Source organism: Diorhabda carinulata, chromosome 4 (genome assembly GCF_026250575.1).
Source record: "Diorhabda carinulata isolate Delta chromosome 4, icDioCari1.1, whole genome shotgun sequence".
In the NCBI taxonomy this organism is placed as follows: Eukaryota; Metazoa; Arthropoda; class Insecta; order Coleoptera; family Chrysomelidae; genus Diorhabda; species Diorhabda carinulata.
Window position 1 is genome coordinate 7,735,820 of NC_079463.1, and position 26,716 is coordinate 7,762,535.

The following is a 26,716-nucleotide window of genomic DNA, read 5'->3' on the forward strand; positions in this document are numbered from 1 at the left end:
CCCATGGTATGTCACGATCTTGCCATACCCAATAATTGCCAATTATTTCTCACATATATTTGTATACAGTAATATTTTCAGGTTTTTCAAATCGTCAGTTTTTGAAATTATCTTATGGTCTAAGATCCCGATATAAAACGACCTTAACCGAGATGTTTATTTGATGAAACTTATTTTATATTCAATTTGATGTATCAATAAATATTTTTCATTTAAGCTGCCTAACAAATTTCAGTCTAGGATATGATTGAATTAATGATTAAAAAATAAATTTTGTAAACATTTCACTGGATTTATTATTAGATTTCCATACCAATCGAAAGTTTGAAGCCCATAGTATATACAAACGTTAGGCTGCCTATTCTTTTCCAGTCACAACTCTCCTTTCCAGGTATAAACAGGTATATCAATAGTGGTATTTTGCACTGGTCTGAAATAAAGTTAAATGAAAATGAAGATTATTTAATTATGAACAGTTTAGAATTGCCTGGGAAGAATTTACAGCAAGTATGTATGGTATCAATAACTGCACTGAAGTGAATCATGCGAGAAAGAAGACAGCGGTTTTTTATAAAAATAAAAGGCTCTGACTCCAACTCCATACCACCATGCTGGATATCAACTCAAAAACTTTTACGAACTATTTTTGTAAATTCCATGTCGCTAAATACAACGGATCCATTTTGCGTCAAATTTCAGCCTAAGAACTGTGGTTGGTTCTTAGATAAATATTTAAAACCAGTAGGATTCATTGGGGATCATAAACCTCTAATAGTAGGAGACATTGTTAAAACAACCAAACCGGAGAGTCATGACGAAGAAGGTTCAGAAGTAAGAGATCACAGTTTCATGTCCGATAATTTTAAACCTGAATAATTTTTGAAATTTTGAAAATTTTTTTTATTAATAATTAATCATATCCTGGACTGAAATTTGCTAGGCAATCTATATGCAATATATTTATTGACATATTAAATATGTTTCATCAAATAAACAAATCTGTAAAAGTCATTTTCTATCGTAATAGAAACCTACGTTACCTTAAGTTTCCAATGGTCACTATACAAACCTAGCGTGTATCATATATGAACTGATATAAGCGCTAAATACCTTAAAGTGTCAAGACATTGTAAACTGTGGGAATTTCTGGAACCGTGTGTTCACATTGAGCATACTGTTCACGTCATTGCAACACCAACAATGACTTTACCTGAATATGATAATTTGGTTATCGAAACGAACGTCAGAATGTGTAATTGTGAGTGTTGGTTTAGTGGTTGCATAAGCCGAGTTTGAAAAATAAGGCCAACTATAATAGGACCTGTGAGCACTACTTTCTGTGATCTATTTAAAACCCAGAATGGTAAAGTGAAAACTAATAATAGAAATTATAATTCCTTTTATATATAATTATTATAATTCAAAAATTTAATTATTTCATTGTTTCACATAGTTTGAACAATCATTGTTAGCTAAATTAAACACGTTTATTTGCAATAAAATCTAGGTCAGTATTATGCAGTATGAAGACTACAGCATTATACAATTTAAAATACGCAAATTATAAGAAAACAGCTTGATAAGATAAAACGATAACTCGATTATTTGTCATTACATCGATTATAATCATTCGACATTCGCACCTTCTGTAAATATCGTTCACTGTTATTTTTTTTACATTTTTATTGACATTTTTTGACCTTTTGAGAAGGTCAAAGAGGTTATAATAAACATTGCTATAATTTAATATATTTCTTAGTTAATTGCTAATCGTTGAACAAACATCGTGTACAGGTTTTTACCCATATTTTTTTATTAAAGGTTTATCATACAACTACCAGAAAAAATGTCTTTATTCAATGAAGTTGAATTGGGTCCACCAGTAGAAGTATTTGCTCTAACTAAAGCATTTAATGAAGATACTTATGATAAGAAAGTTAATCTTGGAGTTGGAGGTAAGTTACATATTGTATATAATATTTAACCTTAAAGTTCAAGTTGGAATAGTAATAAATCAATTATGATATAATTATATAATAGAAAAAATTGTATAAGAAATTATTATATTACACCTTGCCGTCTAATTTTTAAAATGATTTATTATTAAAATCGCCCGGTTTATTCAATGATTGAATATAATTTTTGAAATCTAGTTAAACACTAAATAAAGCAGGATTTGGACTCTATTAGATCACAGTCTTAAATATATTGTCTAGTACCAACTGTATTTAAAATTCTACATTATATTAAATTATTTACTATAATAATACCTCCAAAACAATAATATGCATGCAAAAGATAGAAATAAGTTTCTCACATTATATAATATACATTATATATAGATATTGTTAGTTACATAACTAAATAGAGAAAAATTAGTTTAATCCAACTTATATCACACACTGGTCGTGAGATGTAATAGAAAACATAGTTATTTTAATTAGACTATTGAGCTTTACAATACCACATAATTTTGCAAAACAGTTAAAAAAAAGTTGATAGACTTAATCATAAATAAACTTCATTCCCGAAACATATATATTCGTAATTATAACATTTTCTTTTGTTTCCAATGTTTTTCAATAAATGATAGCAATTTTTAAAAAACCATATAACAATATTTGAACTTTATAGAAACAATTACAGTCAACAATCACTCTATTATGCATTATTTATAGATATTTATATAACTATGATAATAACATGTGTTAATATTATAAGGGTTATCAACATTAGAGGTAATATTGAAATTATAATTAGACCAGTATCTACATATTAATTTCATCCCATCTAAATCTGTAAGTTTTGTTTTGTACAAATTTTCTATGTATCCCTTTATCTACCTCTTACTCCAAGAAAGAAAAGGAATCAGATTTAATTATATAATATTTGTCATTATGTCTATGTTAACTCTAGTTCTTGAAAAGTATTAATTTGTATCTTCTTTAATAATTATGTTTTTTGGTCTAGTCTAGAGCTACTTATGTATTTTCTTTTGTGGAAAGTAATAAAACTAATACAAATTGTTGACTAAAGCAATGAATAATTGCTCCAGAGCCACTCCATTTTTGAAATTATTGACAAATTTATATGTCTTGACTATACTGACAATTTAGATTAGATGAACTAGGGTGAATCTAATTCACTAACATTTGGAGCTATTAATCTATTGTGTACCCCGGACTGTTCACCTGTCAGGTAACAACGACTTTGCAAAGTGAGTTACTTGTCTGAGGGCTATGCAGCTTACCTCTTCTGACTATGCAGACAACAATTAATGAGTAGTCCCTTTATAGATTCACCAATGTTATAATCATTCCGCATAATTTTCATTACTTATTTCTATTTCTTCAGTATGAAGCAAAAAGACATACTAATTTTACATGACAATTGTTGTCATAATAAAATACAAGGATGATGTTATTGTCAAAACTGCCTACATAATAATCCTGAATCTTTTCCAAAAGTAAAGAAGTTGTTACATAAGTGATCAAAATGTCCCAAAACAAGCTATTTTTGGTTGCATTTGACTAGATTGGGACTTTCAATTTAATAAATTATACCATATTGGTTCCAAAAATATTATCCTTAAATTACTGATGTTTTATTTGTTATGCAAGTTAAAAATAATAAAGATAATTGAAACTTTTCCATCAAAACTATCTCGATTTAGTTATTTTATAGAGCAATCGGTGGTAAAATAAGCATTTTCAAAATTTAGTTATTAATTTATTACGAAAATATTTCAGATTACTTTGAAAACAATGTTCAATTTTCTCACCATACATATTCATATTATTAACCAAACATCATCATCTACTATTATTCTAAAAATGTGCTTGTAAAAAAATATTGTTTTATCTTAGCATATAGAACTGCCGAAGGCAAACCATGGGTCCTTCCAGTTGTTAGAATAGCAGAGAAAGCCTTAGCTAATGATGAATCGTTAAACAAAGAATACCTCCCAATCTTAGGATTGGAGGCATTCAGTTCAGCAGCTACTACCATGTTATTAGGACAAGATGCTGAAGTAGTTCGAGAAAACAAGGTAAAAACTCTGTTTTTTTTTTTATTTAGTAGGAGTGGGAATTCAGTGGAACAGATAAGTTTATTATAATTTATTCTGACATTATACTGAAATATACCGAGTGAACAAATAAGGCAAATTGGTTTTTTCAATATATTTTCAATTACGTCCTCTTGTGGGGAATCCAACATCATAGAAATCATGTTTTTCGGGGCCGCTTTTTTTATTATCATTTTTCCTAAAATTGTAATATATTCTATTTCTGAGATATGGCAGACGGGCGATCTTAATTGCCCCTAGGTACTCTACTGGTAAGATTGATATTACTATTTCCTGTAAAAAAAAATTCAATAAAATATGTTGATGTATTTATTTCAGGCTTTTGGTATTCAAAGTCTATCTGGCACAGGAGCATTAAGAGTGGGAGCAGAATTTCTTGCACGAGTATTAGGAAAAAAGATCTTTTACTATTCTGAACCAACTTGGGGTATGATAATTAATATTATAGATCATAATATAAATTGATATATTGGTTATTGAAATAGATTAATCAAATATTATATATTTATTATTCTATGATACTTTTGAGTAACTAGATATAAATAGATTATATTTTGTTGCAGTTCTTACAATTAATCCAAATATAATTACTTTTTAGAAAACCACAAGTTGCTTTTTAAAAATGCAGGATTCGAAGAAGGTCGTAGCTACCGTTATTGGGACAATGCCACACGTGGCTTTGATTTTGCTGGTATGATGGAGGATTTAAGAAATGCTCCAAAAGATTCTGTAATAATTTTACACGCTTGTGCCCACAATCCCACAGGTACATTATAATGGATTTTATTTAGTACAATTAGAATTACAATATTCTATGAGCTAATCTGATGGCTCGAAGGCTACTACTCTGAGTTAGCATGATAAGATTGCATCAGTTGCTGGATTCTCCTTAATTCCCCACTTGATTCGAGTTGATTCTTTTCTACAATAGTCATCTACCCTACTGTTGAGTAAACTGGCCTTGTAATCTCGACTGTTATTGGGTTCAAATAATGGGTGATTTTCTATTCTGTTATGGTGTTTTTTACTTATGATTTTGATGGCATCTTTCACAAATGTTATCCCAATATCTGGTGGATTTACAGTTTGGCATCCTGTAAGTTATTCATCTTCGGCTGTCTCTACTAACCTCTAAAATTCGATACCTCAGCTCACAATTATTTAATTTACATTTTTTATCAGAAAAATTCCAGCTTTATAAATTAAATAAGGAAAAAATAAATCTTGTACCACTTTTAATATGAGGTAAGGTATGTACTAAAACAATTCATGACTTATATGAATAAAGCTTACACAAGGAATAATGTTGATACATAATTTTTATAACTCTAACATTTTAACAACAATAAAATGAATATTTGTTCTTAATTATCTGTTGATATTATAGTTTAACTTAAATTATATCCACTCGTTTTCCCAGATAGCTCTATCTTTCCTGTTCAATCCCTTCCTTCCAGGTCCTTTAGGGTCTTCTGCAATTGATACATCAAAGGTTTCTGTGGCCTCCTTTTTAGCTCCATCTTCACCGCGTGTCCGTACCAGATCAGTTGTTTAGTCTGTATTCTCTCCAAAGTCGTGTATACTCGACTTGTTGTTCGTCGTATACCTTCATTTCGTATATGCTCAGCACGTTCTTCTCAAGTATATGTTTTTATTAAGCTTCCATCGATTAGAGGCCTCCACCTTTAATCAACACAATATCTCGCAGTTTTATGCATTTCCTTTGATATTTAAGTTGCTACAGTATAACTAAAAATAAAGCTTTTTGATAAGTAACGTCAAAGGTCTAGGTAACGTGCTCAATATAAATATTATGCAAAATATGTTGAGTGCATAATACTTATTAAGTGCCCTAATACATTATACTATTTTCAGGAACGGATCCCACTCCAGAACAATGGACTGAAATCGCTGAAGTTATTAAAGAGAGGCAATTATTCCCATTCTTCGATTGCGCTTACCAAGGCTTTGCTTCCGGTAATTTGGTGAAAGATGCAGCAGTTGTGAGAAAGTTTGCAGCTGAAGGGTTTGAATTTTTCTGCGCTCAGAGTTTTGCCAAGAATTTCGGTCTTTATAGTATGTATTATTCATCATTAATGAATATCAAGGTACTGGATGTTTTCATAATTTATGTTTTTTTCATATTTCGTGGTTCGTTAATGCAGTTATATTTTTTTTATCATATTGATGACCTTTTATTCTATTTTCTAAATACTGAGTTGTCTGCCCCATGGATGTTAGATAATCAATATCGATATAATATGTACATAATGTATATAAATCAATTTCATTACCATTAAATGTCTATAAATCAATTTGATTATCATTATGAGCTATTCAAATTTTATATACAAAATTTTTATATACTTATATATGTATCATTGAAATTGATCCATTCATTATTCACAAAATTTCATTCTTACTATTGAAATCATCTTTGTATATTCTATGAATATGTATATGGGTGCTACTCCTTACTTTGAATAATACTCTATGTACCCAGGTTTTGCCGTTCTTGATATATTTCACTTTTTATGGAAACCGAAAGTTGGCGTAGAAGATTAATGCTGATTAATCAATTTAATTTAGATAAGTTGGCAATATTAATTCAGGATAACTTGACCTATAAATCGTGATATTTCTTGGTCCATTATTTTATAATAGTGTTAGAATATTGGAGATAAAAAAACACGCCGTATATTTTCAACGCATTAAATAACACTTAAAGATTTCTACCATAGTGTAGTGCATAAGGGTTCCTTATAGCTGTCTCTAAACATGTTAATGTTGTGTAATTTTTCATCAAGGCACCTCATGTCAATTTTGGACCTCAATGGTACCTTTTCCTGTAAAATAGATTGTAACTAACATTTTTCAAAATTTCGGGTGTAACTGTAGCAAACACGTACCTAATTCTAATTTTTATATTATAAAGAGTACCATACACAATATTTTTTTCATGTTCCCTTAAAAATAAAACCATCAAAGTCAGATCTAGAAATCTGGGTAGCTAGATGCGTGGACCTCCTCTTTTCATCCATCTATTTAAATAATTTTACAATTAATTAAAATGCGAATATTTTCGTCATAAATAATCATCAAAATGTATATATTAAGCTGTTACAAATTTCTGTCAACTTTTACTACAGTGTATACCACAATGAGCTGAGTCACCGATTATATTGGATACTATTTGCAATATTTTTCATTTCAGTTGAATTATTTTCATTCTTTTATGACTTACCGGTTTTATCAGAAATGAATCTGAGCTTTTTCTAATTGCATTTTTAGAATTTATGATAAATTTAAATTTTCTCAAAAGCAGTATATCATAAAAAATTAAATTACTACAACTATAACTTCTCAAATATTTATTGTTTCAAAAAAATTACATTATATGCTCAGAAACTGTGTAAAACATTTTCCCATTTTTTCTCGAAAAAAAAAAATAGGAAAACTTCATATGATTACAATTATATGTATAAGTTCTTGTAGAAACTCAAAATTTCCTTGTTGTTATTAGAAATATCTGAATTTTCAGAGGGCTGACAAGAAATAAATGCCATAAGTGTCAACAAACGATAATTAAGTTTAAGGAGAATTAGACAAATTTTAGAAAAACATTATAATTCAACAATAGGGTTGAAAGAACGAACTTCCTCTACTCTTTAGTGTTGAAAAGAAATGGGATTGCTATTTCAAAAATGTTTTGGAAATAGCTAATTTCCAACCACCTAATAATGTTCATGAATAATTTTAGAAAACTTCATGAATTGAATTAAGCAACTTCTGGTTGCTTTTTCTTGATTTACTTTGTTTAATCTAAAAAAAAAAGAATATCAGATTTTAATATCGAGTCCGTTCATCGAAATATAGCCTATAAACTATTTCTATGATAGTTAAATACATCATATTTTTTTCATCTTATGCGCTTTTATTTTTGGGTCATTAATGAATTTATCCTCTTATTCATACGAGGGCGATTTAACGGAAGAGTCTCATTTCAATAAAAAAAATACTTGACTGTAGAATAAAGTCCTTTATTAACATAATTCTATTCAACTCCATACATTTAGTACAGCAAGTTTTCCATTCCACAAACCATCAAGAAAATGTGTGGATTTTTTTCATTTGTCTGAAGTAAAATATCACGCCTATGGAACCCCTAAACAATGTGACAACGACTTTTTTGACCGCAGAACCGTTTTTTGTTTTCTTGGAAGCAATTTACGTGAATAAAGCCCACTTTTTCAACCGTATCTTTTTTCAGGTGTGTGATGTTATGCCCAAATTTCATCTACTGTGATAGAAAAATTTACTTGGATTACGTTTAAAGATACATAAACGTTCATTTGAACTTTTAAAATGACGGAGCTTTTGGTCAGCATTAAGCAATCGCGGCAATCTTCTTGCAAATAGCACTGATAAGGACTGTGAAGTCGGTTCTGTCCTAATATTATTTGGCGGATGCGCCGGGTATTTTTATTGAAGGTTTATCTACCTTTTTTGTCACTATTTTTTATCGAGACAATTTCTAAGAATTAGATATATAAAGATTTTAACAATCCGAATGTTCCAGAAGGTGGTTAACACGGTTAACTATTCACCAATACTTAACACTAATTTATTTAAATACTTTTCACTATACTGATGTGTTTATTATGACAATCAAATTGTTTTCTAAATCCGTCTGTTAGCGATTCGCTTTTATATACTCTTACTTTCCAGAATGTTTGATTTCCTAGAAATCTGTAATTTACTGTAAAGGAACAAAAACGCAACCTTCGAAATTTTCTTTATAAAAACGGTCACAAATATGTAAATAGACAAATAAACTGACCTCCCAGACCATACAAAAAGTACCAGGCGCATTCGTCAATATTTAAATTTGATTAATATATTGGAACAAGACCGACTTCTCGGACTATATCAGTCGACGAGTTCACAACGATAAGTAAATTACGTAAGTAAGATAAACCGTGTGTATGAATTTATCCCTTCCATTTTGTGATTAAAGACATTATCATACGTAACTTGTTCTCGGTCCCTTTGTTTTCCACGTAACAAACATTTTTCAATCAACACTAGAAATCCTTTCTCTCCATATTTACCTAACAATGAAAACAATTTTTCTATGACTTTCGAAATGGATTAGCCACCTGCCGATCTACTCGCTTCGACTTTTGATAAAGAATCTCGAGCCACTGTGTTTGGCTGGTTTTCCAAATCAATCGTGGTCGCTCTTCGCTACCGATTGATTGTGCTAGAAAACATCTATTCTATGCGTAAACTGATATTCCAAGATCATCAGGTGACATACCGTGAGATTGAGGTATACTTGGGCATTAATTCTACTTGCATGCATTCAATATTGCATGAAAATTTGGCTGTCAAAAAGATTTGTTCGCGTTGGATACCGCATAATTTGACAATCTCTCAAAAAAAGCTCGTGTCGATTGGTGCGAATAAATGCCGAAAAAATTCATTCGCAGTGCTTCAAAAAACTTCGTGGCCGATCTATGCATATGATTCCCAAACAACAATCGACAGTATGGGTCTTCAAAGACGGGCCAAATCTTACAAAAGTTGTTCGCGCAGTTTTTCAGAATAACTGGACATGTCACCACCGTAGCAACGTAGACCAATCACAGAAGACGAATCATTCTCCACCACGACAATACCTCTTACATTTTACACATCGGTTCAATTGAAAACGTTTTTGAACAGTCTTTGTTTGACACTCAATGACTTCTTATTCCCGCGGATGTATGTATGGATTTGGGGTCTCGTATACACTGCGAACTAAAGGATCTATTGTGTCCCTCTTTTTTATTGCGATACTGGAGAACCCAGGTTTACAGCTGATCCATCAACCCACTCCATTTAAAAAGTCTAGAATGTGGGATGACTTTAATTGTCTCTTGGTCTTCTATTTCATACGCATCACATTCTACCTTCCGTCTCTGAAGAGGATAACTTTGTTATCGAAACGCGCATCAGTCAGTGTAATAGTGAGTGTTGGTGTAAACGGTGTTTTCAGTATGAATATCACCAACGGTTCCAGAAATTCCAACTTAAACGTTTTTTTACGCCTGAAGTACCGGTTGATGCGTTCAAATCACATGTTTCGGAGGTACCTCAGTTGTAATGGGAAAAATTCTTCCACAATTCGTTCAAACACACGCAAAAGTATATTGAGAATATTTTGAAAAACAATCATAAATATTTGTTTTTATCTGTTTATCTCCAAAATTGAGTAGTAACTCTCGTATGAGTATTAAACCCAATCTATTGGTCAGATTTATCTAAAATTTTGACAATCTAGCCAAAGTGTTCCGTTAAGCCGCTTTCGTAGGATATTACAGCAACATTATATAAACTTATGTTGGTTGTATTAATATTTGATATTATTCCTAGACGAGCGTGTTGGCAACTTGACTGTCGTAGTAAATAATGCTGATTTAGTGCCTGCTGTTAAATCACAACTTACTCTAGTAGTAAGAGGAATGTACTCAAATCCACCAAGTCACGGTGCTAAAATTGTAGCTTATGTACTCAACAATCCCGATTTGTATAACCAGTGGTAGGTATTTTGATATGTATATGAATTTATATTGTATTTTACAGGATGTTTACACGGAACGAGACTTGAGCCTGAATCCATATGTAATGATTTTGTTTACCTCATTCTATAACTTCACTATTAGAAATTGAGAAGTTGTTTGCTCTTTTATTAACATTGCTTTTACTCTTAATCTTCTATAAACTTTTTTAGAGTCTATATTAGCTTTCTGTTTCTCAAAAACATACTTTTAGAACTTATTTACAAGCTTTGTTACTTAATATCATGTCATTATAATAACTTTTCACTTCTTAAACTTTTTTATATGTTTTTCGTGATGATTTGTCTTGATATTTTGATAAAGACCGAAGTAAGTAAAATTTTTACCTGTTTTCTTAAACTGATTTTCTATGATAAGAGATCTAAAAACAAGATAAATAATCACGAAAAAAGTCATTAAAATATACACCTATTCATAGGTTAAGGATATTTCTAAATCGTATTTGGAACTAAATCAATTTATTTGAAATTATTCATCGAAATTTGCCATCACTAGAGAAAAAAATCAATGAATTTCATTTTGATGTTACTTTTTGGAAATTTTTTACTTGACATTTTGGATTATTTTTGGAATCGTTGGTGACTTTCATACTGAACACACTATTTTCACTACTGCTACACCAACACTGAAGACGATAACTTGGTTATCGAAACACTTGTCAGACAGTGTAATTGTGAGTGTTGGTGAAGTGGTAGTGTAAACAGTGTGTTCAATATGTCCGTAATAAGCAGCCGGACCTACAAAATTTTTTATAAGGATTTGGTTAAATTCAATGATTACTTCAAATAATTAACCATCGGAGAGTTTCTCAGGTTATTGGATATTCGTAGCGTGCTCAACATAAATGGATTTCGCATCCCATATTATCATTTCGACAATGCTTAATCGAATCCAAGAAACTGGAACTGTTGGCGAAAGATAAAAAACATGGAAACATGGTAGGACAGATATATAGGAATCAACTGACAGACAAATATGGAGGGTAGATGTAAGAACTCTCTCCGTTTGTAAAATTGTTCGTAGTATAACAAAACTTGAAGATGGCGCTACGGTATCAAAATCAAAGCGTCGAAAGTTGTTATATTACAAGAAAATGAAAAGGTATTATCATAAATGATACTATCATTTTCTATACCTATAAAGTATCAATTATGAATTTATTTAAATTCATATCGTCCCCAATTTGCTATAAACTTTTGAGAATTAAACCCCATATAAGAGAATTCTTCTTACCTCTACTTTCCATATGACCAACATACTGTCACAATGTGAAGCCGCTGTAGGCTCCCACGTCATTTTTACTAATAATAATGGTGCTGTGATGATTTTTGAAGAAATACAGAAATCATCTTCCGCTTCCACCTAGGTCGCCTGATCTGAATCTCATAGATCATGCTTAGGATCAGTTATTGAAATTGAAATAGCAAAAAATTTATCAAGATAACTTGGTTGAAAGTTAGCCGAGATGTGATATATTCAAATAGGAGTTACACAACTGTTGTTTAAACATTCTTTTTATTAAATTCTTCGATAATTTTGTTTTATTATTCTATAATGACCCTATTTAATTTTAAGTATGTTTAAATAAGAAGAGTTTCCAAATTGAATTTAATGATAATCCTCAACTTTTGAATAGCTGTTTATATTGGTTCTTTGTGTCACATAACAATCATTTTCGCATTTTTTAACATTGGAATTTATTTTGAAAAGATATTTTAAATAAAAATTCTAAACAAAATGAATAATCTATTGAGAATATTTAGAGGATCCATTCAACTATATACTGCGAATAATTATAACTATTATTTTATATTGTTAGGCAAGATCATATTACCACTATGTCTTCAAGAATAATTGATATGAGAAACCAGTTAAGAAACGCACTTGAGGAATTGCGAACCCCAGGGGATTGGAGCCATCTTACCAAACACATTGGTATGTTCTCGTATACTGGATTAAATGGTACGTATAACCATTGAAACTATAAATACACTTGTGAAAAAAAAAACGATTCAAGTGCCACGATCGCGGTCAAAAGTCTCTAGCTTCCATATTTTTTCCATAAAAGATGAACATTTGAGTTGAATATGTAAATGTATATCCATTTAATTTTCTCCACCTTAATGTGTTTACATAAACTGTAAACTCATGTAACCCATTAAATCATCATTTTTATGTTTCAGAAAAACAATCTGAACATATGGTGAAGAAGCACCATGTATACATGTTACGTTCTGGAAGAATCAGTATGTGTGGTTTAAACAGTAACAACGTACATTATGTTGCCAAGGCTATTCACGAAACTGTAACTTCACTGCCTAGTAAAATCTAATGATCAATGTGAGTATTAGTTGTTAAATAGTAAATGTACAGAGTAATAAAATCATTTCATAAAGTGTTAATTGTTATTTTGTACCCGTAACACATATCCTCATGTCACATCATATATCGTGAGCTTACAACTGAATCTGACCAAGTGAAAAATTTGTAATTTGGAGTTGACAAGACCAAGTCATCAATAAGAGTGAACTGAACTACCAAAAAAAAAATGACCAAATCTTGTACTTAACCTTAAAAATGGTTTCCTTTAACTAGGAGTGCTGATAACGGATATTGAGACGAAAGAGCTAGAAAATCGGATAGCAAAGAAGCAGCAAAGTTACGATTGCACAAAACTATTATTAGACCTTCTGTACTGTAAGGGTGTGAGTCCAGGGTAATAACCCTGAAAAGTGGTGAAAATAGTTAGGGAAAGGAAAGTACTTAGAAAAATACTGGGGACTGTGAAAATGAACAAAGATTCATGGAAAAGATAACGAGACTACATAACTAGTCAGAACCCAGACAGTCAGGTGGTTGAGTACAAAATGAATGCAAATAGAACTGTCAAGAGAACACAAATAAAGGGAGAGGGGAGCTGACAAAGAAATAGATAGGAGAGGTCTTTATAAAATATGTGTTTCTCTTCATTATTATGTAATAACAATTATGTTACTTTTGAATGATGATTTGTGATCGTCGCTATCCTTATAGAAAAATCTTCGTTTTTAATCGCATGACATGAAAAAAATATAATTTTTACTTTTTGTATATGTTAGAGCATAAACACCTTTTTACCTATTCTACTTATTCCTTCTCTAGTAATTTTTATCTGCATTCCTGTTTATTTATTTCGGCAGTTCTGTCAGGAAATCGCAAAAAAAACATTTCTAATAGGGAACGTATTCCCATTACCATACATTATAATAGTATATTTATCACGAATTTATAATGAAGGTTATTATTCACGAAGTGAAGTTCATTGCCACGAGCGATAGTGAGATTTTCAGTAGATGTATAACTAAATAAAGAAAGCATCTGACAGCAGTGATTAATGGCTACTATTAAGGTCGAGCAAGTAGACGTGTAATGGGTATATTATAAAACAGTCGTAGATAAATATTTTTTTATGATTTACTTCACTTAATGTTTCATCTTAAATAGGCGTTGTAGATGAGGACGTTTAGAATCGAGATTTTATTAAACTTTTCGAATTAAGTGGGAGATTGACAACACATCAATTTCTTCAAAAACTTGAACGTGATAATAAAACAGAAGTGACTACTAAGCCACAATAAAAAGAATATTAAAAGTAATCAGAATTGCAGATTGCCTGCATTTATTGTAGCACTTTCTCTACAGATAGATAAAGAATTAGTTTTGGTTAGTTGCAACCGTGCAATGGAAAGAACCTTGTATAATAATGTCAAATAAAGGGCAAGATTAATCATAATATGCAATATGATATTACGAAAAACTGCATTGTCTAATAAATTGAAATAAAAAAATAATAAATAATTTTTAAATAAATTAATAATTAGTTTCCCTCCTAATTGGTAACATTATTGGTTTATAGTTAGTGAATAAAATTAAATTTTATAGAATTATATTATCAGCATATACAAATAGTTATTTATGTCTATGAGTATAAAATCTTTCTGAATTTCTGCTACGACCGCTAGATCTTGAACCATTTCTTGAATGCTTACTCGAACTAGACTTCCTGGATTTTTCTTTCGATTTAGAGCGGGACTTTGATCTTTTTCTTTTCATTCCATTCCTAGAATTTTTTTGCCTTTGAGCACTCGTATCTGAATCCTTTTCCCAGTCAGATTGAACACTTGGTTCAGGTGACTCTGACCATCTCCAATTTGTACTTTCTGAACGATTTCTAGAAAAAAATTGCATACTACATTTTATAGGTACTACCAATAATATATAACTGAATTTTTTTTGAGGACTAATCTTGGTAGGCATGATTTGACACAGAAAATGGTTCAATTTTTAATCTACCATTTTTTAAATTCGATCTTTATTTGTTGTTAAATCTATCCAAAAATTTTATTACCTTTTTTTATATTCGGATTCCCTAATTTTTGCAAATGAGCTATAAGCGTTTCTTGGATTTCTAAACGGATGCAAGAAATTACAACTATTTCCTTTTGGACATCTGTTTGAGAAATGTACTCCTAAAATAGTATACACTTTATGCCTAATTTGAGATAAATAATATTTTGAGTGAACTATGTAAAAAGATCCGACACCATGCAGGGACGTAACTAGAGTATATGGCACCCTTGGCAAATTGTATAGGCCGCGCCTCCGCGAGGGGGCTTACTCCCAGCAAGAGGGAGTTGGGAACATTTATGTAATTTTGAAAGCAAAATTATCTTGATATTTCTATAAGCATCTGGTGTGAAGATGCCGATTTCTTCTAACATTAACTATTCACATCTTGATTGTACATCAGATTAAAGTATTTTGAACAATTTTCCAATGTAGGTATTTGTGCATGCACCTATCCATCCCTTGATCACAACGCCGATCTGGTGGCCACAGAGTAAGATAATTAAGCGCCCAAGGAATGAACCCATTACTTTTGTTTTAAGACCTGTATGTAAGACCGTGCTCTATACACTTCTGGTCTCCTATTAGGGCGATTTATAAATGTTCCAATTCTTCAAGCAGCATTTCAGGAAAGCAAATTGGGGGTTTGAAATCAGGTATGTTATCAAAAACTTCCATCCACAACACTGCAGGAGGGCTAGAGATGCTGCGCACATACCTAGTGACTTTTCTCTTTTACTATCCAATCAAACATTTTAAAAAATAGCTGTTGTGAGTCTGTGAGCTATTTTTCTAGTTCTGGACACATATTGACTCAACTTACCACAAACAGCAGATTTCCAATTTGGTACATTACAAAACTGTACACTCAATTGCTTGCCACCATACCACCTACCATTCAAGGCTCTAAAACATTTTAGAGCTGCATGAGTCGAACAGAACTTTACAAATACATTTCCTCTTAAATGAGCTTCATGGTTACAGCATGTTATAAACAATTCAATCTTTCCATATTTTTCGATTTCAGGTACAACATCATTATAAAATTCTCTGAAAAATAAATAATAAAACAACAGTGTGACTGTTGAATATTACTATATCAAACTTTGCATTTAAAACTATAACACTGAAGCGCATACCTATAAAAGTCTTGTGTTTCGTGTTTTTCAAACTCCAAATTAGAATCAGTTAAATGTTCATTTTCTGTTTTTTCCAAACTGTAGTGTGAGAAAAAATTTGGTATAAGAATGGTACTACTTATTCCTGGTCGTACATGATTTCTTGAGCAAACATCAAAAAATCTGCAAGTCGAGGTCTTTTGAAAAAATGGACATAGTGGTTTATTTGGATTCGTTTCCCAAGTAGTTTTTAAATGTTCGGGGGTATCACCACCATATTCTAAATAAAAATTCAAAAATTAGTTTTTTTAAAGATAAAGATAAAGATATTATATTTTCCTCATAATGCTTGAAAATGGTCAAGCTATATCAATTCATAACCAACCTCAGTATCAAAAGGAGAATTTAATTGTTGGTACAGCAAATCCAGTTTTTATAGTGATTGAAAATTGAACCAAACACCACCAGCATCTTTGTAACAACTTTCTGTCAGTCCGAAATGAAGATATATACTCATTAAATTTTGTGGAGGACCAAATAGTCAAAGCACAGGATGAAGAGAATTTAAATTGTATGGTGAAGAATTTGAAGGAGGATTATAAGAAAATAGGACTTGAAATATTCTTTAAAAAATACAGAATATCTAGCAATGACAGTTGAAAGTGTAAATAACATAGTAGATGAAAACTTGGAAATTGATTCATAATTCAAATAAATGAATAAGTAAAATATTCACCTAGAAATTCTTCTACTTTGATATTTAGCAATTCTTGCTGTTTGATTTGCTGTTGTAATTTTTCTTCTTCCTGTTTCTTTTGTTCATCCCTCCTTTTCTGTTCTTCTTTCCATTCTAAGATAATTTTTTCATTTTGTTTAGCTCGTTCTTCTCTAGCAATGGCCAATTTTTTTTGAAGTTCCTGTAATAATTCAAATGAACAAAACATTGTTTATTATCTAGTTTTGCAGTAAAAAGCTAAAGTACATAAAGAATGCAGAAATTATCAGTAATTTGATTGATCAAAATCATGAACCGCCAAGGAAAGAACAAAACTAAGTATGATGCACACAGTCTGGAATAAAAGAAAACAAAATGATAAAAAAGAAATGAAAATATGTATTCAGAAGCATAATAAAAAATAATAATTTTTATTCATTTATAAGTTGGTGCATACGACTGGACAAATTCTCAAAATACAAAAATGCCTGGGCATTTCTATATTTCTGAGAAATTATTGAATTATTGTCAGACAAGCACTTATTAATGATACTTACTGACGAGTCTAGTTTAGTGATTTTCTTATTTTTTCTTTATTTTAAATCTAATGTAATGAATTGCATTATTCTGGAACTTCATTACAGTGGATGTAGAGATTATTTGACAGTTAAAACAATCAGTAAAACACAATAGACGCAAAAAAGTGTTGCTTTGGATTGATATAATAAGATACGTAATACTTTTTCAGAAAAAAAATAAGAAGTAAAAGTGCGACAACCAGGCAACAAGTATTAAATATTTATCAACCTAAAAAAAGCATTTTAAGCTCTTTTATTTAAAATTCTTTTTCCTTTTCAGTCATCAATTTTCAGTGCTTTTTAAAACAGATATACATTTTAATCTACAAAATCTTTTCATTTTGGTATAGACTCAGGATTCAGATTCTCCCAAATCTGATTTCTCAGACCCTGAGATTTCGTCTTCATCTTAATTTTCTGTTTCTATCTTTTCTTTATTCTGCTTCATCATTTTCGTGGAAGATTTCTTTATAAATTTCTCATTTCAAGCTAGATAAGTTAGTTTTGCTTCCCTGTCACATGTGAGCAGATTTCTCTTTTTATAGTGAATTCAGCAAATTGTGTTGAATGTTCTCTAAGTGACAGCAGATATTACTGGTGTCCCAAAAATGTTTTTTGTCACATTCGGTAATTCACAGGTTCCTCTTAATCCTCGTCACCAAACTAAAGGATTTACTTGAAGATGATGGAAGCTTCTGAATGAAAATTGCTTCCAAGTTATTGAACTTTGTAGTTATTGTATGAGTTTTTGACTACAATTAGATTCTGGAAATGTATCATATGGACAATTGGCATTATCAGCTCTATAATTTTGTCAATTTTCACCCAGAAAACATCATCATAGAGAATCATTTTCTTTATATCTATCTTCAGGCATGATTGAGCTTAGTAAATACTCAAACATAGGGCATTTTAAAAGGTTTTGGGCAAATAACTAGGTATATGCCCATTTTATTGGGCATTTGCCCGACCCTTATCACTACAGCAGCCCAGGGATAAAAAAAGTACTCTAGACATATAGATAATAACAGTATCAAGACACTGAAATGAATATATAGTGTATATACCTGAAACTGTTTTTGAGCCTCTTCTTCAATCCTTAACCATTCTCTCTCTTTTTCTTGTTGCAATTTATCCTCTTCAAATTTCTGCTGTTTTTCTGCCTCATTTTTTTCTGCCAATAAAAGCTGATAGCTAGGAGAGCTTAGCAGCTTTTTCAATTCTAAAATATAATACTAAAGAAACATTCCAAAAATGATATATATAAAACGAACCTAAAAGTTCATTTTCTTCTCTTACTCTGGCCTTTTGCTGCCTAATTCTTTTTCTTCTATATTTTTTTGCAAGTTTCCTCCATTCCGAATGTCTAGATTGATAAAATTAAGAAAATATAACCTTAAAATATAGAATAAATACCTACCAAATTATTATTACATATAAAATTCTTTTTTTTCTTTCTCAAAAGGATACCTACTTTCCCATTATAATAATGGATTATAAATCAAAATAATGATTTATAGATCTAAGAATGTGTATATATTCCAATAATGAATCCAATAAAACTAGTCCCAGCATTACATATATGAGTATCAGAACCTTAAATAAACCAAATATTAACTAAAATGAGAAATATAAAAAAACATTAAATTTATCACAAATAATTCACACCAAATAAAAATACGACAAAATAAACTTTACACGATCGCCATTACCGCGTTTGCACATGCGCATAGTTGTTATCATAGTTGTCATTTATTAATTCGTTGATGGCAGTGAAAATGGAAAAATATTTGTGGTTATTTCAGAAACATCATTAAATCGCATTCGTTTTCACATAATATATAAATAATCATTTATATTTTTGATATAAAACAACATAATATATTTTTAATCATGGTCAAAACACATTGTACGTTGATTCGAGTTCTTGCATTGTAAATCGCTATGACTGTCGATTTATTACATTTATTTATATATTTCGAAATCAATATTAACAATATATGTTTACTCACACAAATATTTCTCAGTACAGATGCCCAAGCGATGATTACAAGAAATAAAGAAGGTCGTTTATAACAAAAAAAAGGATATCTCTAATTATTATCATAAAATACTATTATCTAACCCAAACATTGTATGGTACGTTTACAATACAATTATTTTAATTGTTATGCATATGTTGCATAGTACAGGGTAGTTTAACAAATAATTGACGACAGAACATACAAGGGAAAATTCTGGTTACTCTAATCAAACTTAAGGTTACCAACTTTCTACCCTATTAAAACGTGACAACTCCGGGCCTACCAATGAAAAATTTCTTAGGAAAATTCACAATTTACAAATTCAACACATAACTAGTATTTTTGTTGCGTGCTATTCATCCCTCATTTCCACCTCAAAGTGGCATGTATGGGTGGTTCCTGGGCCCTAATGAGGTGTCGCAAACAATGCTTGCGGAAAACGTGGCAACATTCCAAGGGCCCTATTGACATAAAAAGTAGAAGGAAGGACCTCCCTCCACCCAGGGCTTCTAACCAGGAGTTCCAGGTAAAGCCTGATAATAGAGCAAGAACCCCTGGTTCTACACCCATGGAACAACGAGATGGCTCTAAAAGCCGGAAAACTGCATGTAGCGCTAAATGATCGCAGTTGACTGTGAGTCGAGCGGGATAACCCGATACCGGCTTCACGGAAGAACACCTGCTGGATTTAGTTGATACGGTGACCTCTCAATTTCATGATAATGTATATTAACTTCAGGGAGGCTGCTGGGTCATAAACGCTGTAAATTTTATTAATAAAAGAATCCATAGTAATATAAAATTATAGCTTAAGAACAGTAGTTGAATTCTCGAGTTTGTAATAGAATTTACGGTTTAATCAGTAGATAGGGAGGAAACATGTGGATTTAGCAGATGTATTGAAAGAACAGTAAAGCAGGCAATTCTGCCTAGGTGCGATAATAATATAGACCAACCAAATCCTGATAATCGTTTGCTGTCGCTTACTCATACGTTGCGTTGTTTTGATTGGTTTACAAACATCATGGTATTTTTATAAAAAAATCGAGTGCGCTTTTACAAACAAAAAAAGTTTTACGTTTTATAATCCGCATCTCCTATTTATAAGCTAAATAAAGATTACCAGAAATATTTAATTAGTGTCGTCATGCCAATAAAATAAATAACTATAACACAAATAAATATAAAAAATAACTTGTTATTTGTCAGTTTTATTTGAAATATTTACATTTTATAATATAAAAATGGAAACATTTGAAGATTAAAAATTGTACTTTCTTAAAATATATATTTTATAAACCTAAGAGATCGGCTGTAAAAAGATATGCTTCTTAATCGTACTTCACTGGTACAATTGTGAGTTTTCCAGCTATAGTGATTTCTAGTTTGGCAACATTGTGATTACCAGTATCATAAAAAGTGCCTATCGGTTTTAGTTGACACGAGTAAATATGTTTAATATGAATAATTTTTCAAATAATTACTTTATTTCAAAATAAATACCTTTATTAAACAATACATATTCTAATCTTTGTATTAGTGCCCTTTAGGAAGAAGTTTCTTACATTGTAAATTTGTGTGGTAGTTAGGTTAGAATCTTAATATAGATCGTCCAATTCTCTCCCGAATCCCAGAAATTTAGTTGCATTAGTTTTTTTTAGTGTATTTTTTTAACATAAACATGTATCTACCAGGCTACATTACGTTTTTAAAGCAATTTTGCCAAATTTAGGGAATTTATTTAAATTTATTCAATATTTTTTCGCTGATGATACATTTCTGTGAGTGCAATCTCGACTCCGTTGATCAAACTTGAGAAAATAATCTGTTAATATATATTATTACATATTTAATTCCTACAAAGCATTAGTAGTGGAATGGGAGAAAGGGATTGGAGACCTTTTGTCTACGGAGGCTTTGCATCTTGTGTTGCAGAATTTGGTAAGTACTAATATTTTAACCAATCTCATCAAATACGCATACAACTGGATTTGGGGATTCACATTTACAGAATCAAAATTGACTAAACATTAGATCGGAATCAATAAAGTCAAATATAAAATTATGGTAGTGATAAGAATAGTGTTTTTATTGTCCATTTGTGTATAAATCAATAGACAAGAACATCTGGATAGTGTAAAAAAAGATTGTACCTTCTGAGTGAAATGGACCTATTTGAATATACTTAGTCTTTTGAATTGTAGTTACAAAGCCAAAGAATACATTAAAAGATAGGTTTATATAGGTAATAAAGATAAGAATAAGGAAATTTGACTTTATGGACAACATAAACGTTTATAAGGCTTATATAAAAATAATGAGAAATATAAAATTTTTATTGCTATCTGTAAACAGAAATGATGAAACGTCGTTAATACCATGCTTCTCATGTCTGTTGATCATTGCGAATGGCATGAAAACAGTAAAAAACTGAAATTATTGAGCAACCAGAAAAGTGGAAACAGGTTTTTTATATAACAAGAACAAGAATGTTAGGTTAACAACTCAATGACTCACAACCATACTAAAAAATCCTAATGACAAGTGACGCTTCCTAATTGGCATGTGTAAAAATTATTTTGTTAATTGCGTTTCTATGTAATTCTCACGTTTTTCATTTTAATTTGCTTATATAAATCCACTTTAATTTTATTCATACATGTTTAAAAAATATGTAAACTTGGTTTTTAAATTAATTTGTTTTTCCAAAGGAAGCCTCTGTAAATGTAAAGATTAAAATATAGGAACAATCAGTTTTTCAAATTGCAGATATCAATAAATATTTGCTTCTTAAGATTTTTTCAAATTTTGACTTTCACTACAGACTATCTGAATTAAAATTTTGATAATTTAACAAAAATTCATCATTATGTTAATTGGAATGTTAAAAATTTTTGAAATAAACGTATATACTTCAATCGAGACAGTGGCGGATTTGCCGCCTGTAAAGATATTCATCTTTTGCTGCCTTTAATGACCCCTAAAATTTGATACCTTGATTCACAATTATTTAAATTACATTTTCTATCAATAAAATTCCAACTATATAATTTGGGAACTAAAACATTATTTTAATCAAAGAAAAATTCATTCATTTACTATCTTTAAAGTAACGTAAGGTATGTTTTAAAATTATTCAATACTTAAATATTACGAATCAAGCTTCCATATCGAGTCACGTTGACACATTTTTTAATATACTCATAGTTTAAAAATAATAAAATAAATCTTTACCCGTTGCTATTACACAGCGTCAGGTAAATTATAAAAACATAACAATACATTTTAGCAAGTCTTTATTGTGTTAGAGTTATTGTTATTTTCGGAGACTGAAAAGACAATGGTACATGTAAACCAGATTATTATATTTATTTTATATGGTATCTGTAAAATAATCAAAACAAAGAAAGAAAATTTATTTGTTCTTAGACAAAATTATTTGTGTATTTTTGTTATTTCAGGAACTTTTCCAATTGATACAACCAAAACCAGATTACAAATCCAGGGTCAGAAGCTGGATAAAAACCATGCTCATTTAAAATACAGGGGAATGATAGATTGTATGTTGAAAATAGCAAGACAAGAAGGATTTGTTTCATTATATTCTGGGTTAGTTGAACTAAAGTTAATCAAAACTTTTGATATCCATTTTTATTTTGACAAATATAACTGTGTCAGAGGTAACCAGTATCTTGTTGATTTGTTATTTATCGTTTAGAATTCATGATACCCTTCCTCCCCATTAATGTGTAACGTAATCTATGGATGACCTCTTAACAGCCACACTTCGTATATTACTAAACATTATGAATTGATGATGCCTTCAATAGCGATTTAATTTTTTAGCATATGGCCAGCAGTATTGCGGCAAGCGACTTACGGAACCATTAAATTTGGAACCTATTATACACTTAAAAAAATTTTTATAAATTATAACGACGGAAAGGAAAGTGTAACTTTAAATGTAGTTTGCGGAGTGGTTGCTGGTGCAGTTTCTAGTGCTATTGCGAATCCTACAGATGTTCTCAAAGTTCGTATGCAAGTTGCTGGAACGAATAACAATTCTAATGTGGGATTAATTGATTGTTTTAGAGATGTCTATACTCACGAAGGAATCTCAGGATTGTGGAGGGTAAGTTTTTCCATTTTAAATTATACTGTATGCAATAATAGATAAGCAACATTTCAGAATTTTCCATTACTGACTTAGAAGAAAATAGTTTTAAAAAATGGATATTGACTGTTCATTCATAATTATGTGTTAAAATAGAGAGGCTTTTTCAGAAATAACTTTTTCTGTCAAATTTAGAATATTATGTTACTATTCTGGTCTTTTCTACAATGCTTAACACTAAATCTACTAAGTACCACAGCTACTGTATGCATATCAGAACAGTATATTTAATGAGACGTTTCATAATTAACGGAATTATTTTAAGACAATACCATTATGTTTAAAAATTAGAATGAAATATTCCATTTCAGTGGAATATAACTTTTATACTACCAAATAATTGAATTAGGACAAGGAATCATGATATAAAATACAATTTATTTAAATTTAACATTTTAACAATTTGGATATTATTCTTCATTTTATTTTCAGGGTGTTAATCCAACTGCTCAAAGGGCAGCGGTTATAGCAGCGATTGAATTACCAGTATATGATTTTTGCAAAAGTCATCTGTTAAATTTGCTTGGAGATAGAGCAGTTAACCATTTTATGTAAGTTTCTAATATGATAGTATCAACGAGTTACCAAAACATATAAAATATTTCTTCGATCACTTTAATTTTATAAGTTTTAAATTCCAATATTTTTACAGATCTAGTCTTATTGCTAGTTTTGGTAGTGCGGTAGGTTCAACTCCAATAGACGTTGTTCGAGTGAGTATTATATTTTTACTGGCGAAATATTCAAATATTATAAGATGAAATATATATTTTTTAATATATTCATTAGTTGCAGTAGTATTACTCAGTTTGTCTTTTTATTCAGATATTTGAGCTGGAACTATATTTCTCCAATTTTTCTTCAAGATATATAATTCTCTAAGTAACGTTTCCCTTTTAGAGATAATATCTCCCAACATTTCTTCTCTACTTTGATGATAATATCACCAGTCAACGATTCTTCTCCTTTCTTTGATAGTAATAAATTCTTCTGCAAGTGATTCCTCTCTTTTTTTCCAAAGTTCTTTTTCCTATCTTGTAATGATGATATTTCCAGGCAACGTTTCTTTTTATTTTCCTGATGCTATTGACATATTTTACCAACGTTTTTTCTCTACTTCAGCTAACGTTTCTTTTCTCTTTTTTTGATCATGGTAACTTTTATCATGTTTCCTTTCTCGTTTTGATAGTTAAAACATTCTACCAACGTTTCTTACCCTTTATTTGGTGATACCATTTTATCAGTTAATAATGCTGATGACATTTTACACCAAAGTTTTTTATCATGATTTTAACATGTGTCAACGTTTGGCAAATTTAATCACAATTTGGTAGTGATAACATCTTCCGCAAACTTTTTCTTTCCATTCTTTGATGGTCATATTATATGGAAAAGCTAGTTAACTTTAATAATCTATAGATAGATAGCATATATCAGCTCCATAGACTTTCCTACTACAGTGTTTTATAAAACTCATTGGAGGATAAATTTATTCTTCTGACAGACTTATATTAAGATTGTCAAAGGCATCTTCTATATCCAAAAATGTATTCTCTAAATTTTCTGCTTGATATGCATACTAACGAGGTCAGAATGGTATCCACTTCAATATTTCTGTTCTGATGTAGTTATTGAAAGCTTTTTCATTGTCTTGAGTTAAAATGATTTGAGGTTGATTTGGTCTGAAGGACTTGGAATGCGTGGTATCATTCTTTCCTGCTTTTGGTATGAAGATTACTTTGACCCTTCTCCAGAGCTCAATATATCCCAGCTCTAAACTGCTCCAATTGAAACGGATTAAATGTGGCAGGATTTCTTTTTGTTCTTTTGAAAAAGGGCTGGGAAGATTCCATCCATACTCCTGGAGAGACTGATGAAAGGTGTTCATAGCTTATTTGATTCGTTCACTGCTTAGCCATTCTGCAGTTTGTCTCGTAGCGCTGCTATATCTCTTGTTTTTTGAGGCAATACAGTGCCATTGTTGTATTGACTTAACCCTTTCTAATGAGTATATAATTTTAATACTTGTATATACATAGTTCAGCATTGAGAAATTTTTTTTTCAATTTTGTATACACATCCAGATTATCAGAGATAATTTTTTTTATTTTTATACTGAAATTTTTGAAGCTTAGATTTTAATTCTGTTAGCAATAATAATAAATGTTTCTTTTTCAAGACTCGTCTGATGAATCAAAGAAAATTAAAACAAATCGGAGGACAATTACCTAGTCACATATATCAAGGGACTATCGACTGTTTCATACAAACATACAAAAACGAAGGATTTTGGGCATTTTATAAAGGATTCGTTCCCACTTTATTTCGTATGGGTCCTTGGAACATAATATTCTTTTTAACTTATGAACAGCTGAAACGGCTATATTAAGTATTATTATAATTTAATCTTTTGCAACGTAAGGCATTTTACTGTCTGTAGAATTGTGATCTTATATATAGTGCACCTATTTAAATATATGTTATTAATTCATATAATTAATATGGCACATGTTATACAAGTGAATATATTTAAATTATTTATTGTATTTTTCTTAAGATAAGAATCTTACCTTTTACTCATTTTAGTAAATAAGTGCGATTATTAGGAGTATATAGATACAAATCAATAAGGATGTTGAAGTTCGAGGCTTTTTTAAGATCTATATAAATCCAGAAGATCACAAGGAATGTATTAACGTCTTTAAGGAAAATAATGGTTTTTCTCAAATCTTGCTGTATTATTTCAAAGGAACTTTTTGAATTGTAGTAATGCAACAATCAACCAGAGTTATTCTCTTTCAAATTTGTCTTACATCTCAAGCTACAATGAAGAGGAATTTTCAAATATGGCAGAAAAGTTTTTCCTCTCCTTTTTCGGTTTTACCGAAGAGTCACAATTGAAAAAAAAACACCCATTATTAAACGACTTCAATTCTTTAATTATTTTATCCATTTGATCCCGAATTTTTTGTATTTATATTTAAACATTTCTCAAATCCAGTTCAGCCTTG

General features: G+C 30.4%; 3 protein-coding genes across 7 annotated transcripts; 2 read left to right on the forward strand and 1 right to left on the reverse strand.

Moving 5' to 3' along the window:
- Positions 1–1,226: 1,226 nt before the first annotated feature.
- On the forward strand, positions 1,227–13,112 carry LOC130892198 (aspartate aminotransferase, cytoplasmic). 4 transcript variants are annotated; one of them, XM_057797424.1, is made up of 9 exons: positions 1,227–1,363; positions 1,822–1,955; positions 3,867–4,048; positions 4,406–4,514; positions 4,686–4,853; positions 5,963–6,163; positions 10,505–10,670; positions 12,530–12,672; positions 12,894–13,112. In XM_057797424.1, the coding sequence occupies exons 2-9, from the start codon at positions 1,847–1,849 to the stop codon at positions 13,040–13,042; spliced, it is 1,227 nt and encodes a 408-aa protein (XP_057653407.1). In that variant the 5' UTR covers positions 1,227–1,363; positions 1,822–1,846; the 3' UTR covers positions 13,043–13,112. The 4 variants fall into 4 exon arrangements, with proteins under 4 accessions (XP_057653407.1, XP_057653409.1, XP_057653408.1 ...); XM_057797426.1 differs by having other exon boundaries at positions 1,334–1,507; XM_057797425.1 differs by lacking the exon at positions 1,227–1,363 and adding an exon at positions 1,510–1,648.
- Positions 13,113–14,618: 1,506 nt separating this feature from the next.
- LOC130892199 (U2 small nuclear ribonucleoprotein auxiliary factor 35 kDa subunit-related protein 2) lies at positions 14,619–19,728 on the reverse strand. 2 transcript variants are annotated; one of them, XM_057797428.1, is made up of 9 exons: positions 19,520–19,728; positions 18,982–19,103; positions 18,782–18,873; positions 18,575–18,729; positions 16,951–17,131; positions 16,236–16,494; positions 15,920–16,146; positions 15,098–15,218; positions 14,619–14,920 (listed from the first exon to the last, which is right to left on the reverse strand). In XM_057797428.1, the coding sequence occupies exons 2-9, from the start codon at positions 18,987–18,989 to the stop codon at positions 14,659–14,661; spliced, it is 1,305 nt and encodes a 434-aa protein (XP_057653411.1). In that variant the 5' UTR covers positions 18,990–19,103; positions 19,520–19,728; the 3' UTR covers positions 14,619–14,658. The 2 variants fall into 2 exon arrangements, with proteins under 2 accessions (XP_057653411.1, XP_057653410.1); XM_057797427.1 differs by lacking the exon at positions 19,520–19,728 and having other exon boundaries at positions 18,982–19,445.
- Positions 19,729–20,907: 1,179 nt separating this feature from the next.
- Positions 20,908–26,244, forward strand: LOC130892200 (mitochondrial uncoupling protein Bmcp). Its single transcript, XM_057797429.1, has 6 exons — positions 20,908–21,472; positions 22,993–23,140; positions 23,378–23,663; positions 24,138–24,256; positions 24,358–24,418; positions 25,885–26,244. The coding sequence occupies exons 1-6, from the start codon at positions 21,409–21,411 to the stop codon at positions 26,092–26,094; spliced, it is 888 nt and encodes a 295-aa protein (XP_057653412.1). The 5' UTR covers positions 20,908–21,408; the 3' UTR covers positions 26,095–26,244.
- Positions 26,245–26,716: the final 472 nt, after the last annotated feature.